The sequence below is a fragment of the Sorex araneus genome, chromosome 3 (assembly GCF_027595985.1).
Source record: "Sorex araneus isolate mSorAra2 chromosome 3, mSorAra2.pri, whole genome shotgun sequence".
Lineage (NCBI taxonomy): Eukaryota > Metazoa > Chordata > Mammalia > Eulipotyphla > Soricidae > Sorex > Sorex araneus.
Genome location: NC_073304.1, coordinates 171363466 through 171381292, shown reverse-complemented (window position 1 = coordinate 171381292; position 17827 = coordinate 171363466). Strand labels below are relative to the sequence as shown.

The window sequence follows — 17827 nt, the reverse complement described above, 5'->3', positions numbered from 1 at the left end:
GTGCAGGAAGCCCAGGTTGGATCCCTGGTGCCACGTGGCTCCCCGGGCCCTGCTGTTAGTAACCCCCAGCAGCACGCGGGGGTGGGGGGGTATCCTCCAAGCATCCCCAGGTGTGGGCCACAAACAAAAGGCAACGGGGGGCGGGAGCAGAGATGAATGGAAGAGATCCTGGGACCTTCTGGAACCTTCTGCACCAGCCAGGCCTGGCAGGAAGGGCCAAGCTGCTGAGAGAGTCGGGGCAGATAGGTTTACAGGAAGACGCTGGACACCGGCTTGAGCTGGTGGGGAGAAGCCTGTGCTGGGGGCTTCAGGGGGCAGCACCCCAACTGCCAGGCCCGGGAAGGGGGCGCAGACAGGCTGGCTGTACCCGAAAAGGGCCTGGTGACTTTGTGCTGGGGATCACGGGGGGTTGGGGCGAGGGGCGGTGTGGTGTCTGTTGCTCTTTGCTTTGGGGGTGCCAAGGAAGGGCGCCCCCTGCTCCCGGGGCTGGGGAGCTCAGAGTCCCCAAAGGGCATTGTAGGGGCTGCAGGGTGGACAGGGGGCCTACAGGGCCAGGCTGCTGTCCCTGCGTGTCTGTACGTTCCCCCGCCACGGCAGGGCCGTCCCATGACTCGAGAGAGGCGCTCAGCATGACTGCTGGCTGGGTTGATGGACAGACAGACAGACAGGAGGAAGGATGGATGTTTGGCTGACGGGACAATGCATGCATGGATGGATGGATGGATGGATGGATGGATGGATGGACGGATGGATGGACAGATGGATGGACGGACAAATGGATGGATGGATGGATGGATGGATGGATGGATGGATGGATGGATGGATGGATGGATGGATGGATGGACGGACGGACGGACAAATGGACGGATGGATGGATGGATGGATGGATGGATGGATGGATGGATGGATGGATGGATGGATGGATGGATGGATGGGTAGGGCAGGTGGACGGCTGCTGACGGGGTGGGTGGATGGACAGATGGAAATGTGGACGGATGGATGGACGGTGGATGCTGGTGGGTAGTGGGTGGACGGTAGATGGTGGGTGGATGGACAGATAGGAAGATGGGAAATGGATGGACGGAAGGAGGGGGCAAGTGTGCAGCTGACAACTGGAGCATGCAGGCTGGTGGACAGCATGGAAGAAGGGTCCTGCCTCCTCCCTCGGAGGCACCCCTGGTGTCGGTGTCCTACCCTGCCCTGCCCTGTCCTTGTCCTGGGCCAGGGCAGCAGGTGTGCAGCCTGCTGGCGGCAGTGAACAGATGGGACCCACTGAACCAGGAAGAGCCCGGGTTTCCGGGAGTCGGTTCTGGAAGTAGGTGGTGAGGACAAAGATTCAGTAAACACTTGCGGGCGGTGACCTGCGCCGAGGCGGCAGCAGTGACAGTGGGAAGTGGAGCCCCGGGGTGGGGGTCACTCTCACGTGACTCCCGCTCTGGAGGGGGCGGGGCTCAGGCGCCTGCCCTGGGCCTGGGCGGGGCGCCCTGCGGGGTGAGGTCAGCGACTGCTGGCCCTGCTCTCCAGCACCTGCCCGCCCACGCCCTGACCCGGGCTAGACGCGGTCTCCGGTGCCCCCCAGTGGTAGCGTCAGGAAACGCCGCGACAGCCCTATCTGGGGGGCCCCTCTGGCTGTGGCGTCCCCTGGGGAAGGAAGGGGCAGCACCCAGCCAGAGCTGACCACGCCCGCCTCCGCTCATCCCCACTTGCTGCCTTCCACCTCAGGGCTGGCCACTGCCCCCTCACGGTCACTCAGGGCCGCCCGACCCCGGGGACAGAGGCCGGGGCACAGACCTCCGGGGTGGCGGGCAGCAGGCAGTGGGCAGTCTGCTGGGCTCAGCCCCCTCCTCCCGCTGCAGCTGCCCGAGCAGTGGCTCCCCACGGCACTTACTGACCTTCCCCCCGTCTCTCTCCCCCCTCCAGAGTTCCCCTACACGCCAGCCCCCCCTGAGCACGGGCGCCGCCACGGCCCGGTGCCCACGGCCATCATCGGGGGCGTGGTGGGCAGCGTCCTGCTGGTGCTGCTGGTGGTGGGCGGCATTGTGGTGGCCCTGCGCCGCCGGCGCCACACCTTCAAGGGCGACTACAGCACCAAGAAGCACGTGTACGGCAACGGGTACAGCAAGGCAGGCGTCCCGCAGCACCACCCGCCCATGGCGCAGAAGCTGCAGTACCCCGAGGACTCGGACGACGAGAAGAAGCCGGGCCCGCTGGGCGGCAGCAGCTACGAGGAGGAGGACGACGAGGAGGGTGGCGGCGATCGCAAGCTGGGGGGCCCGCACCCCAAGTACGACGAGGATGCCAAGAGGCCCTACTTCACGGTGGACGAGGCCGAGGCCCGGCAGGACGGCTACGGGGACCGGACCCTCGGCTACCAGTATGACCCCGAGCAGCTGGACTTGGCCGAGAACATGGTGTCCCAGAACGACGGCTCCTTCATTTCCAAGAAGGAGTGGTACGTGTAGGGCGCCCGGCCCCACCCGCACGCCCCCGCCGGGTCTGCCAGCCCCACCCCCCGGTGCTGTGTCCGACTGTGGCTTTGGTCTTGCTGTCCCCCCGCCCCCACCCCCGCCCCACGCGCCCACGGGAGCCCCGTTCTCGTCACCCTCTGTACCGGGGTGTGGGGCGCTAGCCCCCCAACACTGGAATCTGTTCTCTCCCTTGGGACTGGAGGGGCTACGCGGAGCCCCTTCAGCCCCCCCATGCTGCTCCCCTTTCCCCAGGGAGAGGGACCCCCACGCCCCCCACGTGAGCTCCGGCCTGGCACCCGAGAGGCAGAACGGGGGTGCGGCCCCGCCCGGTGCATGAGGGAGGGCCCCTGGCAGGAGGGGGTCTCCCTGAGTCCCGCCCCCGTGGGACAGGGGCAGGTGGGCTCCAGCCCCTCCCTCCTCGGCTCACACGCCTTACGCAGGCTGCTCACTGCCGGGCCGCCTCGCCCGCGCCCCCCTCCCGGCAGGGGCCCCTCTCTGGCGGCGCCCACGTGGGGGGCGTCTGCGGGAACAGGGGGCACGGCGGGGCAGGCGCTCCAGCTCCCCACGACCGGGCGGGAGGCAGGTAGCCGCTGGCCCACTGTCCACTCTGTAAGAAGGGGCGCTTGGGGACACTCCCCTGTGCCCAGGGGGCTCTGAGCTCAGCCGCTCACCCCCACTCCAGCCTCACGGCCCCCCAGCTCCAAGTGCCTCAGCCCCCGACTCCACGTGGGAAGGCCCTGGGGTGCAGGGGCTGTGGGGGCCAGCGCTGGGGGGAGGCCGGCCATGGAGTGCCCCGAGGTGCTGGCTGACCTAACTGCGCCCCCACCCGGTGCTGCTACTGAACCCCACCGTCCCTCCCGGCCGGCAGCCCTGGGCCTCCCACTGTGCCCCTCGCCCAGACCACCCAGTAGCCACGTAGCAGAAGTCTGAAGCCATGCCAGCCTGGGCAGCACGTGCCCCTTGGCAACGGGGAATCTGGGAAGGGGTACTGGGGTTCTGCCCACCCTGGGGAAGGGGCGGGGGCACTCACTGCCTCCAGGGCCGGGCACCGCACCGTGCATCCACTCACGGCCCTCTACCCCACCATCTCATGTCATGCTGGCCCTCTGCTGGGTCCCCTTGCCCCAAGGTAGGATGCCAGCCTGGGGGCCTGCCTGTAAGAGGTGTTCTCTACGCCCTGGAAATTGAGAGTGAAACGACTCTCCCAACACCCCCGCCCGCCCTCCTCCCCTCTGACCCTGCACTGCCACCCCGATTTCTCTTTCTACAATGGACTGAGGGCCCAGCCAAAGTACCGAGTCCCCCGAAGACACCTCCACACCCTCCCCCCAAAACAAAGCACAAATTGTGGGTCTTGGGGGGCCACGGGGCGCCCGGAGAGAGCACAAGTCTGGTCACGCTGGGACCTGCGGAGATGGCGTGTGGCGGGTGGGCGCTGCCAGTGGCACGAGGGCAGAACCTCCCGGACCCCCGAGACCCACTCTCCACCGTGGCCAGAAGCTCCGCATCCAGCTGCCCTGCACTCGGACCCCATGCGCATGCCCGTCTCCTCGCTGCCCTGCCGGTCTCATGGAGGGGGGGCAGAGCCCCCCTCTAGGAGGAGCCAAAAGGGGCGAGCACGGGCTGGCACCTGGAGGGGTCTGGCCTCGACCCTCCTGCAGCGGCATCATCGGGAAGTTGGGGACACAGCAGCGCCTGTGTCGGGCGCGAGGGGCCCGCAGGGACGCCCCCTCCCCCCCGTCCGGTGCTGCTCTGCGCCTGCTGAAAAGTGGGGTCTGGGCGGGAGCTGGGGGCCCCCTCTTTTGTACACACGAGGCGCCAGGAGAAGCCTCCTGCGTCCTCTCTGACCAAGGGGGTGCTTGCCTCACCCCCTTTCACTTGTATAAAAAAAAAAATGATGGGTTGAAGCTATACTGACCGAGGAGAAATAAATGATGTACTTTTTTATAAATAAAGTGTTTAAAACAACAGGGTCTCACCTGGCTGCCGAGGGGTGGGGCAGGGCGGGGCGGGCAGGGACCCCAGGACATCTTCATGGCTCACTGGGGGTGCAGCACGGGGAGACACGGCCCCCCACTCCCCATGGCCCCTGGACCCGGCCCCTGGGCTGATGCCCCGACACACCAACGCCATCTGCTTCCCATCCCCGGGCTGGAATGCAGGACCAATTCATCCCGGGCCAGGCGGAGGCCGGGGGGCTTCGGTCACCCCCCACCGCTGCCAGAGGCATCTCCTTTCACTGAAATCTACACCCTGTCCCCAGAAGGGGGAAGGCAGAATCCCAGAAACAGCCCCTTCCCCTCCCGAGGAGGGGGGTACACGGCAGCTGGTGGCAGCTGGCGGGGCCCCGCCCTGGGATGCCCGCCCAGAGTCCCCTGGCCACTCACGCGGCCCCTTCCTCAGCTTTCCGGTCCCATTAATTTTTCATTTGCACAGGCAATATACGCTTAATTACATTATTAATATATTGGAAGGGGGCAGTGGACAGAACACCCTAATTGGCATTTAACGAGAGCGTTCCGGCAGATTAGCCTAGGCCCGGCAGCGGAAGGCGGGCGAGCCAATTAGTCCCGCATGTGGCCCCCTCTGCTCCCGCCGAGCTGGTCAGAGGGCCTCAGTGCCCGGCATTGCCCATCCCAGGCCAGAGCCAGCCCAGCAGACCACTGCTGCGTCCCCCACTGGGGACCTCGTGTGTGCCAGGCCTGTTCCTGTCAGCGTGGTGCACTGTAGCCTTCATTCGTGCGCCCATTCACTCACTCACTCTGCCTACTGACTGCAGCCCGTGTGGTACTGTGACGGCCCCACCAAGAATCCAAAGCCTCAGGTACCCCAAATTCCAGAAGGGTCAGCTCACACGGCTGGGGGCCGAGGGGAGCCGTGTCTGAAGCACAGTGGCTGCACATGATGGGCCTCCCCGGGGGAGAAACCTGAGCTCAGGAGAGGGGCACGCCGTCACCATCACCACAGGGCAGGGGTCTCTCAGGATGGAGCGTGCGCCCTCTTCACCCCAGCCTGCCTCAGAGGGCGGCGCCTCCAGCCCACCTGTCCCTGACACCATGACACGCAGCTCCACGGCAGGGCCTTTCTGAAGGAACCCGTAGCTCGGAGACGCCTGCCCTGGCCACAGCTCTCGGCCTCACCACCGAGAGAGATCCAGTCACCTGGATACCTCCTGACATGCCTGCCAGCCTGCACGTGGCGGCTGGAGAGCCGGGTCTGAGTGTGGGCAGCCAGCCAGCAGCCAGGGGGAGCAGGGGTGGCTGGATGGATGCGTGGATGTATACGTGGATGGGTGGATGAGTGGTGGGTTGATGGGTGGATGGATGGGTACATGGATGGATGGATGAGTAGCGGTTTGATTGGTGTATGGATGGACAGATGGTGGGGGGGTGAGTGGATGGGTTATGGGTGGGTGGGTGGGTCATGGGTGGATAGATAAATAACCTCCAAGTCTTTTTTTCCGTGTGTGTTACCTCTAAACAGGTAGTTAGGCTGTCTGATTTTTCTCCCAAATGTGGTCGTTTTCCTGCCTCTCTCTCTGTGTTTTATTTTAATGATCAGGATCAGCGTTTCAGCCTTGCTGCGGTCCTGTTAGACACTGATTCTATTGCCAGTCCGACTCACAGCATCCATGGGAAATCTGGGGAAAGGAGAGAGGGTCTGGCCGACCTTGCTTCGCCCCGAGGCCCACCTTGGCCGGCCGCCTGGCCCTCAGACAGGAAGCTCGCCTTCCTGAGACCCGGTGCTCGGCCTACATGAACAGAAGGACGAGTAAAGCGCGCTGGGTAGAGAGGAAGTTATTTGTACAGAGATAATGGTGGGCGCCACCACCGGGGGCTGCCGTGAGGATTAAGGGAGAATCATTTCTTTGTAAAGTGCTTAGCCTGGGACAGAGTAAGTGCTCCGTGAAGCGAAGCGAAGATCGAATTATCTCGTACTATTATTTTCACCCTGCCTGGCTGTGCAGAGCGGCTGCCGCCGGCTACTGGGATCATCCTGGAAACTGCGTCAGCAAGAGATGCCGTCGGGGGCCCTCCCTGGCTCCGAACAACCCTCCACGACACCCCCTGGATCTCTTCCTGCTCTCGCCGGCCAGCACCACGGCCCGGCCAGTGACCGGAATGTGTCCCTGGGTTGGGACCCAGGCGGCGACACCCCCGTTCCGGAACCTCCCGAGTGTCCCGTCTCTTCCTCCTGGTCCGACACTGGGGTCCCTGCCCGTGCTGTGTACTCTGCCGTCCCATCGCCTGTCCTGGGTGGGCCCGGGTGCCATGCGTGCGGGTGCTGCACGCGTTCTCAGGTGTCACATGGGACACACAAACAACCCACACTTGGGAGGGGAGTGGCGCTGTGTTCACCACCCACTTCCCCCCGAGGTGGGGGAGATTGCAGGCGCCCCCCGCCCAATTTCCTCATGGATTCGATTCTGCAGGTTCTTTTTTTCCCTCTGGGAGCTGGGATTCCTCCGTTTACGTGGAGTCACCTTTGAGTGTCCCTGGTCCCTGCCCAGACAGCACCACAGAGCCCTGAGGCTTGTGTGGGTGGGCGTTGCCCACCAGGAGCATCCAAGGGTCCAGCATGCTGCCTGGGGCCCACCCCAGCCGAGGCCTGGCCGAGACGGTCGGGCCGGAGCACTGGGGGTCTCTAGGGCTTGACTTGGCGGTCGGCGAAGGGCACTGACCCCTTTTTCATGTGACTCTCGGAGACTAGGGGTGGTGGGACGGGGGGACTGAAAGGATCCTGGGACTTGCACAAGTTGTTTAAGGGGCCGGAGAGCGTGCAGGGGGCAACACTCACCTGGCTTCCTGCCAACCCCGATGTGAATCCTGGCACCATCAGTGGTCCCCAAGTACTGCCAGGGTCACTCCTGAGCAATGGAATAGGAGCAGCTCCCGTGTGCCGCCCCCCTCACCACCGGTGCCCTGCAGACCCCCAGCACGGGGGTCACATGCCCCAGCTCTCATGGCAGACTGGAAGACTCACCAGAGGGAGAACCGGGCACCGGGAAGCACCTCGGGGTTGTGACCCGCCACCACAGCCCATGTGCCCTCGTGCCAGCACCCGGGGGCTTCCCAGCACTCCCCAGGACCCCTCAGCAGAGAAGCGCCCCCAGTTGCCAAGCTAGCTGCAGGGGATAGGGCTGTGGACCCCCAGTCTGGCGTCTGCACCCCAGCTCGAACCCCGGTCCACTGCCTAAAACCTCAAAGGCTCCAAAGGCAGGGCTGGGCGCCAACCCGGGAACAGCCACCCCCTCCGCAGGGACAGGCGGGCACCACGACCAACTCCCGGGCGCCCACGAAGTGGCAGGTGCTCCGGGCCGATCCCAGAGCCAGTGGGAATCCTGCTGGGAATCGAGGTGCTGCTGCAGGTGGGCAGGGCTGGTATCGGGCGTGGCGATCGGAGGTGCAGGGGTGGGCAGCGGCGGGAGGGGCGCCCGGCACTGAGTCAGGAATGCACCAGGGGCGGCAGGTGCTCCTGGCGAGGGAGTGGGTGAGTCACCGGAAGCCACAGCCTGCGACTGTGGCCCCCCGTCCCACGGCCCCTGGGGCCACACCCAGTGCTCCTGGCCTGTCCCAGGCCGCCCACATGTCCATCACGGTGACTCCGTGCACCCCCAGACGCCCACCAACACCCGTGGAAGCAGGAAGCCGGGTGCAGCCTCCAGCTGTGCCGCCCGCTGGCCTGGAGACGGGCAGGACGAGGCACCTCCGCACGCCCACCCCCTGCTGTCCCCTCCTCGGCTCCCCACCCACGTGGGCTGCTGGCGGGCGACTCCTGGAATCCTGCTGTGCCTAGAGCTTTCCAGAACTGCTGGGCCTGCTCCTCCCCCAGTGCGTGGGCGCCAGATCCCTCCACCGCACCCCATGCCCGCCGGCGTGAGTGCCCAGCCCCTCACCCAAGCCCCAGGCCCATGCAGGGTGACATGCAGCAGGGACCTTCCCGGCCCTGAGAGCGAGCGCCCAGTCCCAGGGCGAGCTGGAAGACTCTGCACAGGACAGGCGACGGCAGGGTTGAGAGGGGGCGAGGGAACTGGCAGCGGGACCCCCAGGTCTGTGAGGCCCCGCGGAACAGCCCACGCCTCCGCTGCCAACTGCGCCCGGAGCAGCCCCGGGAGCCCCGGGGAAACTGAGCCTGTCCTCGTCCACCCCCAAGTCTCTGGGAAGAGGGGCAGAGGGTGGGGATCCCCGACCCTGGATGGGAAACTGCCTCTGAGTCGATGTGGACCCCAGGGCCTGGTGCGGCCCCCGTGTTTGCTCACGGCTCAGTGTGACTTGGAGACGGGGCTCCGCAGTGCCCACTCGCTGTCCACGGGGCATGGGGCAGTGTGGAGGACATGCGGGGTAAAGGGCAAGGACCCACAGTGTCCCCGTGATGGGGGTCAAGGCCATTCCCTCCCGGAGGTCACGGCCCTGCCAGCCTCCCTGGCTACGAGGTCCCTGCCCACCTGGCGGCTGCAGACGGGCACGAGCGGGCACCCCCCCCCCCCCCGGAAGCAGGAGCGAGCACTGGTCTCCGGGACCTGGGCCAAGCCTGTCCCCATCAAGTTCCCACAACACCCCCACGGGCAGCAGCCCCCACAGCTCGAGTCAGGCTGGCGGGGGGTCAGTCAAGGGGCCTGAGCACCCCAAGGCCAGAGTATGCTGAGAGGGGAAGAGCCAAAAAAGGCGTCATGGGCTGTGCCCCCTGCCAACGCCCCCCCCCCACTGCTGACCAAGTTCTGGGGCCTGGGGGGGCTGGGGGGACCCAGGTACCCACCAAGCCTGGTAGGAGAATCAAAGCCCCCAACAGAGGCTGCGTGGACAGGCTGCTTCTGGGCGCGGGGCTGCATGTACTGGGGGGAGGGGCACAGCTGGCCGCCCTGCCCCCCCCACTCACCCCAACACGGGCTCTAGCCACAGTCAGGCGGCCCTCCCCGCACCTCGGCCCCCCTCTCCCGCCAGGCGAGACCCCGACTCGGCGAGAGAGGGGACTCATTGGCTCAGGGGCCCTGAAATCCCCCCCATGCAGCACCCCGGAGCCCGGGGGTCTGCCGTGCCGACTGGGGAGAGGGCACTGCCCCCACTCCTCTCTACAACACCCCTCCGAGACAGACAGACACACACACACATACCCCACCCCCCTCACCCCCCACCAGCATGGACAGGTCCCCGCTGGGCGCTGGAGGTGACGGGGAAGCGGGGAGCCCAGGGACGGCCCCCACTGAGCCTGGTGCTCTGTGCCGCTAACACGGGGGCTGACACCCCTCCTGGTCCTGCAGTCGGGGCTCACTGCATGCCCAGCCCAGCGCCTACATCTCCCCACCCCTCGGAGGCCAGGGGTGGACCCGCCTTTGCCAGAGGCTCCTTCTCTCCCTGGAGGGCCGTGGGTGGGGGGTGGCTGGAGGGGTGAGGGGAGGCCCAGAGGGGCCTGTCACTGGGGCTGAGAGTGACAAATGGTTCCCCCCACCCCATCCCCCACCTCCTGCACCCGGCGGGTCCCCCCTTTCATCCCTCCCCCTTAGAGGGGCCTGGGGTCAGGTCCCTGCCTGCAGGGTCCCTCTCTCCCCCCGACGGCCCCCCTCCCCCCAGGAATGCGCGTGAAATCCCAGTAACTCTCCCCAGCTGGGCCTGACCTTGGGACAGAGCTGGCGGGGCGCGAGGTTCTCGGGAACCCGGCCTGGTCACAGCTCAAGGTGCGGGAAGCTGAGTGGCACCATGGAGGCACGGGGACCTGGCGACCAGGAGCAGGGGACAGAGCGGGAGGCAGGCCCCGCTGGCGGGAGCACTGGGTGGCGGGCAGAGGTGCCCACAGCAGGATGGAGCAGCCCCGCGGACCCAGAAGTGCCCCCGTCTCACCAGGCCGCTGAGCACCGACACCCCCGCCCCCAATTCACACCAGGCGCAGAGGGTGTGGGGGGCCCACCCAGGGTCACTTGCGGTCACACAGCTACAGAAGAGTCGGCCTGGCCTCTGCTGCAGATGGTGGTTTGTGGGCCAGGGGGGCGGACACAGCTCGGATCCACGGGGGTCCAGCACAGGCATGAAGCCCAGGAGGAGGCTTGTGTGTGACCCGGAATGTTCTGCCAAACTCTGAGCACCCCCGTTACCCACCTGTCCACAGAGGCAGAGGGGTGGGGCGGGTCAAGTCAGATGATTTCAATAAAAGCACAGGGAAGATCGGATCAATAATGAGCTAATCCGGCCACCGGCCACCACCGGGAGATAATCAGCCCTGAGAGGAAGCTGGTGGGGAGCCTGCAGGCAGGAAGAAGCAGCTACCTGCAAGCTCGCCTCCTTATCAGCATCATCCCCATCAGCACCGGCCTCAGCACCGCTCCTACCACCACCACCACCACCGGTACCACCATAACCGCCATCCCCATCATTCCCAGCACCTCTGTGGTCAGTACCGACAGCCCCACCCCCAGCAGCCGCTGATGGCAGACACGGCCACGACCATCACCCACTGGCCACGTGCCAGGCGGGACAGCAGAGCCCTGACGCCCACCTCCACCCGGCTCCCCCAGCGGTTTGTGCCTGAGCTCAGAACCACAGCAAGTTCCGGAACCAAGAAGGAGAAGGGGGTCCTCACACAGGACCAGCACGAAGCGGGCACCACCCAGAAGTGGGCAGACAGGATGCCCCCCACTCCAGAGCTGCAGCAGCTGGGGACTGAAGGGGGAGGGGGTCCCGGCAGCTGGAGACTGGAGGGGTCCCAGCAACCGCAGACGGGGGTTGTCCCAACAGCTGGAGATTGCGGGGGTCCCGGTAGCTGGTCCCAGCAGCTCAGTGGGGGCAATGTCGTGCCCCTGAGTGCCAGGGCTCCTCTCTCCCGGCAGGGTCCCCCCACACGGTGAGCGAGGAGAAGCCTACGAGCCCCCCCGCCCCCCGAGGCAGGAGTAAATGCCTCACCTCCCCTCCCGGCCTGAAGATCAGGCGGGACGGCCATGCAAACTGGACACAGACGTGGGCGGGTGTGGGGGTGCCCGCCTTGGAGGCTGCAGACTTGGGGCCACACGGGGACCTCAGGACCTCAGGATCGCTTGGCCCGGCACCCAGCCTGGCGGGCAGGAGGGGCTGTCAGTGGCACCTCGCCCCTACCTCCTCGTCCCTGACCCCCACAGCCCCCCAGCTGCCTGCAGGTGCCCAGCCCATAGAGACCGGGGTCTGGGGGAGTGGATTTGGCCGGGTGTAACCAGAGAGCGTCTGGGGGCTGTGCTGGGGCTCCAGTGGGGGCCCCTCCACCCAGCTGCTGAGGGGAGTGCAGACAGGAGCCCGGGCCGGGATGGGGGGTCAGGGCGCAGGGGAGCCGAGGGCCCCTAAGATGACGCCACAAGCCAGTGGCCCCCACCACAACGTCCGAGCTCAGCCAGCCCAGGCCCTGGGTGCAAGGGCAGAGAATCGCTCCTGCCCTGCCCGCCCTGGCCGCCCTCTGCATCCCACAGGGCCCAAGGAGAGGGTGGGCGCGGAGAGGGGCCAGCGCGAGTGCGGTCCTGGTCAGGGCTAAGCTCCAACAGTGCACGGCGGGGCGGGGGGGGGGGCGGGGGGGTGCTGGGTCCATCTGAGGGACGGGCACCACTTGGCCCTTTTATTCCTGAGTCTCACACCCAGAGGCCCAGGACCCAGCCCGCTGCCGGGGGCCGGTGAGAAATGGAAGGAGAGAGGGCGAGGCAGACGGGGGCTGCCCCCGTGCCCTGGTCCACGAGCCCCGGGCTTGCCAGTTCTCTGAACATGCCAGGCCTGGCTTCCCAGACCCCCACCCCCACCTCTCTCTCTCCCTCTCTCCCTCTCTCTTTCTCTCTCTCTCTCGGGGCACACGGGGCTGGGGGGGGGAAGCACAAGGCAGCCGTGAGCTCATTTGCTTGTTTAATTGGGTCGGGAGGGAAGAAAATGGAACTCAACAGGAATCTTCCCTGCAGGCCCGCGAGGGAACAAGGGGGTGGAGACCCCGTCTCAGAGCGCCCCCCTCTCCACCCCACGTCCCCCCACACACACACACCTCTATGGCCCAGATCCTGAGACCAGAATGTGAAGGCTGGAGCCCTGGGGACCGGAGGCTGAGGGCCCCCCAGAACTGGGACAGACACTCCCCCAGCCCAAGCCTGATGGAGGAGGGGAGGGAGTGGTTCTCTGACTGGGGGTCTGCCCCGCTGACTCCCGCCGCCCTCCCTCTCCGTCCCCGGGGGTCCTGCAGGTGCACCCGGTTCCTGGGGGGAGGGGCTATGCTCCTCAGCCTCTGTAGAGGCTGCACGCCCCGCTCCCGCCAGACCCATACTGGCCCCTCAGAGTGTCCCTCCTCCTTGGGTCCTGGGGGGGCGGAGGCCAGGCCATAAGAGGGGGTGTTGCCCCTCCCATGGCACACGATTCATTTATTAATTTATTTTGCTTTTTGGGGTCACACCCGGCAATGCACAGGAATTACCCCTGGCGGTGCTCAGGGGACCATATGGGATGCTGGGAATCAAACCCGGGTCGGCTGCATGCAAGGCAAACGCCCTACCCACTGTGCCATCGCTCCGGCGCCCCCCCCCCCGTGGCACAAGATTTAAGGGGAGGCCCAGTCCGGTCCCCATGGTGAAGAGAACCTTTGTGCCGGGCTTGAATGTTTGTTCCAGAGAACAGCTGAGCTGCAGAGACAGTAAAGGCGACCAGCACCCCAAATGCTCCCCGGGCACCACCAGGAGGAAGAGAGCACAGAGCCAGGAGGAAGCTCTGAGAACACAGGGGTGCCCCCTCCCTCGCCACCAGATAGTCGAACATTTATTTGCCAGAGAAACGTGATTAGCAGTTCCACTCCCTCCCGTCCGGAGCACCCACGGCTGGACAGGGCCAGCTCTGGCCTTCGCCTGGCGCAGCTATTCCGTGCGTGCCCCCACCCTGCACTGCCTGGCCCGGGGACCCGACTGGAGGGGGCATGTGGGGAGCCTGGGGGGAGATGGGTGGGGGGTGCTCAGCCTCACCCATAAGTGAGCACCGTCCAACCGCTCAGGGCACAGGAGGCTCCCAGTGAGTGGGTCGCAGGGGGCGGCAAACACTGGGTGACATGACTTCTGTTCTAGAACTTTCTGCAGGAAGACCCTCCCCGGGCCAGGAGCTGCCTGTGGGCCTGGGTCCCTGCAGGGGAGCGGGCCCTGTCTGCAGGCAGTCCCTGCCCCACCCTAGGACCCCAGCCCCAGGGGCCTCGACAGCAGGTGGGGGTGCGTGGGGCCCCAACCAACCAGGGCCCACCCATTTTCCAGAAGAGAAGGAAGCTCAGATGTGGCCCCCACAGCATCCACAGGCACCTCGCCTGGCCTGGCCTGGACATCCTTCGCCTTGCCGGCGGGGACAGAACAGGACAGGAGGGAAGTGGGGCCCGCTGGGGAGCAGGGTGGTGGTTTCCCTGCCCTGACACCCAGCTCCCGGCCCCATGCACAGCGCCGCCAGCCAGCCCTTCCTCCTGGCCTGGCACCAGTCGCTTGCTCCAAGGCCATTGTCCCTGGATATTGTCACTGGGCACGGCTGCCCCTGCCTAGAGCAGCGCCTTTCAGCAGGGCAGTGCCAAGCCAGGAGCTGGGGCCAGACACCTGGGCCCGCAGATAACACCGCTGCCCGCCTTTGTCCCCGCGGCACTGCCCTCTCTCCGGCTGGCAGGCCCGAGGCGCGAAGGGGCGCCCAGTGCCAGGCCCTGGAACCCCATCCCTGCCCCAATCCATGCACGGGAAAGGCCACCAGTACCCTGGGTCCAGAACTGAGTTGGAACTCACTTTGGACACCAGGTCCCTGCTCAGACAGACGGGCCAGTGCCCAGCAAATGCTGGAAGTTTCTGGTCTCCCTGGGGTGCCTGGCAATGGTCTCCGGGGGTCATGTCCCTGCCCCACCTCCGAGATGAGCACAGGGGGGCTGCAAAGTCAGGGGCTCCCTCCTGCGCACTCACCCCCACCCCACGTCCCCCGGATCTGCCGCTGGCAGCGTCCAGTGTCAGGACCACAGGCCCAGCCCCGTCAGGATGAAATGTCCCATCTGGGGAGAAAGCGGGCGAGGAGCAGAGACCCCACCCCCACCCGGGGGCGCCCGGGCCTGCTGGGGGTGAGGGCGGGCAGAGTCCCAGGGGCGCGGGCCTGCTCTGCCCAGAAATCACCGTGATGGACCAGGACAGCTGCGGCCGGCCCTAATCCCCCCTAACGACTTCTCCAGCCCCCAGCTCCAGCACAGCCCCTGCGGGCCCCCCCGCCAGGGCCCCTCCTCCCCCTCGGCCCCTCACACCAGCTCACGTGGCCCGTCTGTCCCCCCGGAACCCCCTCCTCAGCTCCTCTCCCCTCCGCTCATGAGACGCACCCGAAGGATGGGGCAGCTCCAATCGCCGGGGGCGGGGGCTGGACACAGGTGCCCTCTGGCCTCTGTCCTGGGTCAGCCCTGGGGTCAGGGCGCGTCCTCCCGGTCACAGAGCTCTAGCACCCATCTGTGTGAAGCCTGTTGGGTGCTTCCCGCCAGGAAGGGGGGCACAGGAGCCACACACAGCCCCCGATCCAGCTGCCCCCGCCCCCCACCACGCTGTCATGGCCTGGGGGCAGGGTGGACCTTCGGGAAGCAGCAACGGGCGGCTGTAGGCAAGTCTTGGGGAGAACTTCAAGAGGGTCCAAAGCAGATGCCTGTGGGGGAGGCGCCCCAAGCTTGGGGGTGCCAGGAGCCACGGACAGGGCCGGACCTCAGGACGGAGGCTCCTGGGGTGGCCACTCAGGTCCTCCAAGGCGGGACAGGAGGGCGTGGGCTGGCCAGGCCTGTGGGGGCGCAGGGGGCCTGTGCCCTCTGCAGAGACCCACGTACGGGCTCGGCTCCTGAGGGCTCCCTCCTCCTGGCCAGCAGACGGGGGTGCAGGCTGGCCGAGCCCCCGCTCGTGCTTGACCGCCCGCAGCAGGGCGGGATGCGCCCCTCACCCACAGCACCAGGCGGGGTCCCCTCCCCACACTCCCGCAGGGAACCCCCTTCCTGACGGCTGCCAGGGTCACCCTGGGCCCGGGACACTGGGCGCGGGGACAGGAAGGTGCCTGGCCCCCGGGGCTTTCTGAGTGGCTGTTTGGGGGAGTGGGGGCAGCCTGGCCTGCAAGGCTAGGGGTGGGGGCTCCCTGCAGGGCCCGGGACGGAGGTGACGCCAGGCCAGGCTAAGACCCTCAGACTCGACAGGGAACCCAGCGCTGGACTCCGGTCCCCTGGCCCCAGTGCGTGCCCCTGGGACTGAGCTGGCATGGGGGTTGGCAGATGTCCCCACATTGTGGGAGCCTCAAGGCCCTGAGGGTCCCCAACACCCTGAGCCTCCACTGGGCCTCCCCTCAAAGGCCAGGACACTGCGGGTCTCATCTCCCCACTGCCTCAGGGACCCTGGGGTCCCCACTACCCCGAGGGTGCCCCAGGGAGTCAGGGAGGAGGGTCCCCGCACCTGCTTTGGGAGAGGGCCGGGGTCCCCAGAGCAGAGGCGTGAGGAGGGGTCCTGGCCCCCCGCTGGGGCAGCAGCCACTGCCCGCTCGGCTATGACAGGCTCCCCGCCTTCCTCCCGTGAGGCCCGCACCCCCCGGCGCCCACCCCCAGGCTTACAGCGAGGGAGACAGAGGGGCCGGGCAGCAAAAGACCATTAATCTCACAAACCCCAATTTGGAACCGCTCCCGGTCCCCCGAAGCTCGGGAGCCGGGGTGGGTATAATCCGGGCGCTCCTGGCAGAAGCCCAGGAAAGGGAGGGGCCCAGCCGCCCCCCACCCCTCTCGCCAAACATTTCCATCACCAGCAGAGCTGGGGGGGTCCCTCCTCCGACACTGCCGGGGTCTGAGAGCGGGGTGGGGGGCCGGCCGTGGCGGGGGAGGCACAGACAGACAACAGGCTGGCGGAGCGAGTGCCAGGAGAGTGGCTGGGCGGGAAATGCCCAGGAGCCCGTGGGAACAGGTGCTCCCCTTCCTCCCCCACCCACCCGGCAAAGTCCCGGTGTGAGGGCCGCCCTCCCCCGTGATGGCCCCGGAGGCCTTGGACCCCCTGCAGAATGCTGACACCCTTCCCAGCCGTCCAGCCGGAGTGAGGTGCCCCACTGCCGGGACCCCCAGGCCAGACCCCCGGGGCTCCAACACTGCCCCCACCACATCTGGTTCTCTCCCTTCTCCTTTGCCCTGGCGAGCCCCCACCAGAGCCGCCTCCAGGGGACTTCAGAGATCAAAGCCGGGCTCCGCCTCAGACTGGCGGGGGGGGGGGGGGGGGGCCTGTAACTTTCCCGCTGCGCCCCCCAGCATCTGGGGACGAGGTTCCCCGGTAGGAAGGAGTCGAGCCCCAGGGCGTGGGGGTTCTGAGGATGAGCCGCAAGCCAGACGGACAGACGGACAGAAGGAGGGGCGGGACAGCCATCCTCTTGCTGGCATGTGACCCTGGTCCATCCCTCCATCGCATGTGTGAACTGGGGGCTACTCCAGGGCTACTTGCTGCTGGAGGGTCACTCCGGCCTCTCTGTCATGTCCAGTGGGTGTCAAGAAAGCTCTTCAGGGCTGCGAGGGGCAGGGGGTCCCGAGAGGGGGAGGGCGGGCTCAGTGCCGCCGCTGTGGTGGGCTGGAGTCCAAACATCTCTCTGGGCCCAGCCTTTCCCAGGAAGCAGTGGCCACTCACAGTCCCCGCAGACCCGCTGTAACCCCAGGCTGGGCACTGCTGTCCAGGCCGCGGGCCGCCAGGGTAGGGCCGAGAGGGTGGAAGGTGGGGCGGAGGGGCGGCTTGTGGCTCCAGACGTCAGCGGGTTTCAGGGGGACGTGACTGCCGTGAGCCCGGGCCCCCCTCCCCCGGGCCTGCTTCTGCCTTTGTGAGCTGCGGGCCAGCCGACTTGGCTTCTCCCCGCGGGCGCCCGCACAGACGCTATAATTTTCACAGCCCACAGGGCGAGCTCGAGGCTGAGCAGGCCCCTGCGGAGGGGGGGGTGCAGGGGGAACCCTGTCCAGGAAGATCCCCCGGGGGCCAGGGGATCCCTCCCTGCTCAGGGTGTGCAACCCACCCAGGCCCTGCCCACACCCTCTCCTGCCGGCCTCTCCCTCCCAGGCTACAAACGGGTGAATAGGAGCTCGCGGCCGTGGCCCAACGCCAGTGTCCATGGCTGCACCTGCCACCTCCCACCCCTCTGCCCAGCACTGGCCCCCTTGAATGTCTGCCCACTGCTTCCAAAGTCCCTCCTTGACTCCTGTCCTTGACCCCCTAACGACACCCCCAGGCCACCCCCAGCCCCACTCTGGCTTAGCAAGCCCCACCCCGACCCCTGGGCAGCCCTGATGTTCAGGGGCCGAACCACAGCTGCCCGATGGACGGGACTGTCCACTGCCCCACTGCAGCCCAGGCACCTGTTGCTATGCACACACACACACACACACACACACACATACAC

At 66.9% G+C, this 17827-nt stretch overlaps 1 protein-coding gene across 1 annotated transcript in view; it reads left to right on the top strand.

The window, feature by feature from the left end:
- NECTIN1 (nectin cell adhesion molecule 1) overlaps positions 1-4435 on the top strand; it is a 39544-nt gene extending 35109 nt beyond the window's left edge. The window contains exon 6 of the mRNA XM_055132525.1: positions 1921-4435. Within this exon, the coding sequence (XP_054988500.1) occupies positions 1921-2462 (542 nt within the window). The 3' untranslated portion in view covers positions 2463-4435. The remainder of the gene's footprint in view (positions 1-1920) is intronic.
- The last annotated feature ends 13392 nt before the right edge of the window (positions 4436-17827 follow it).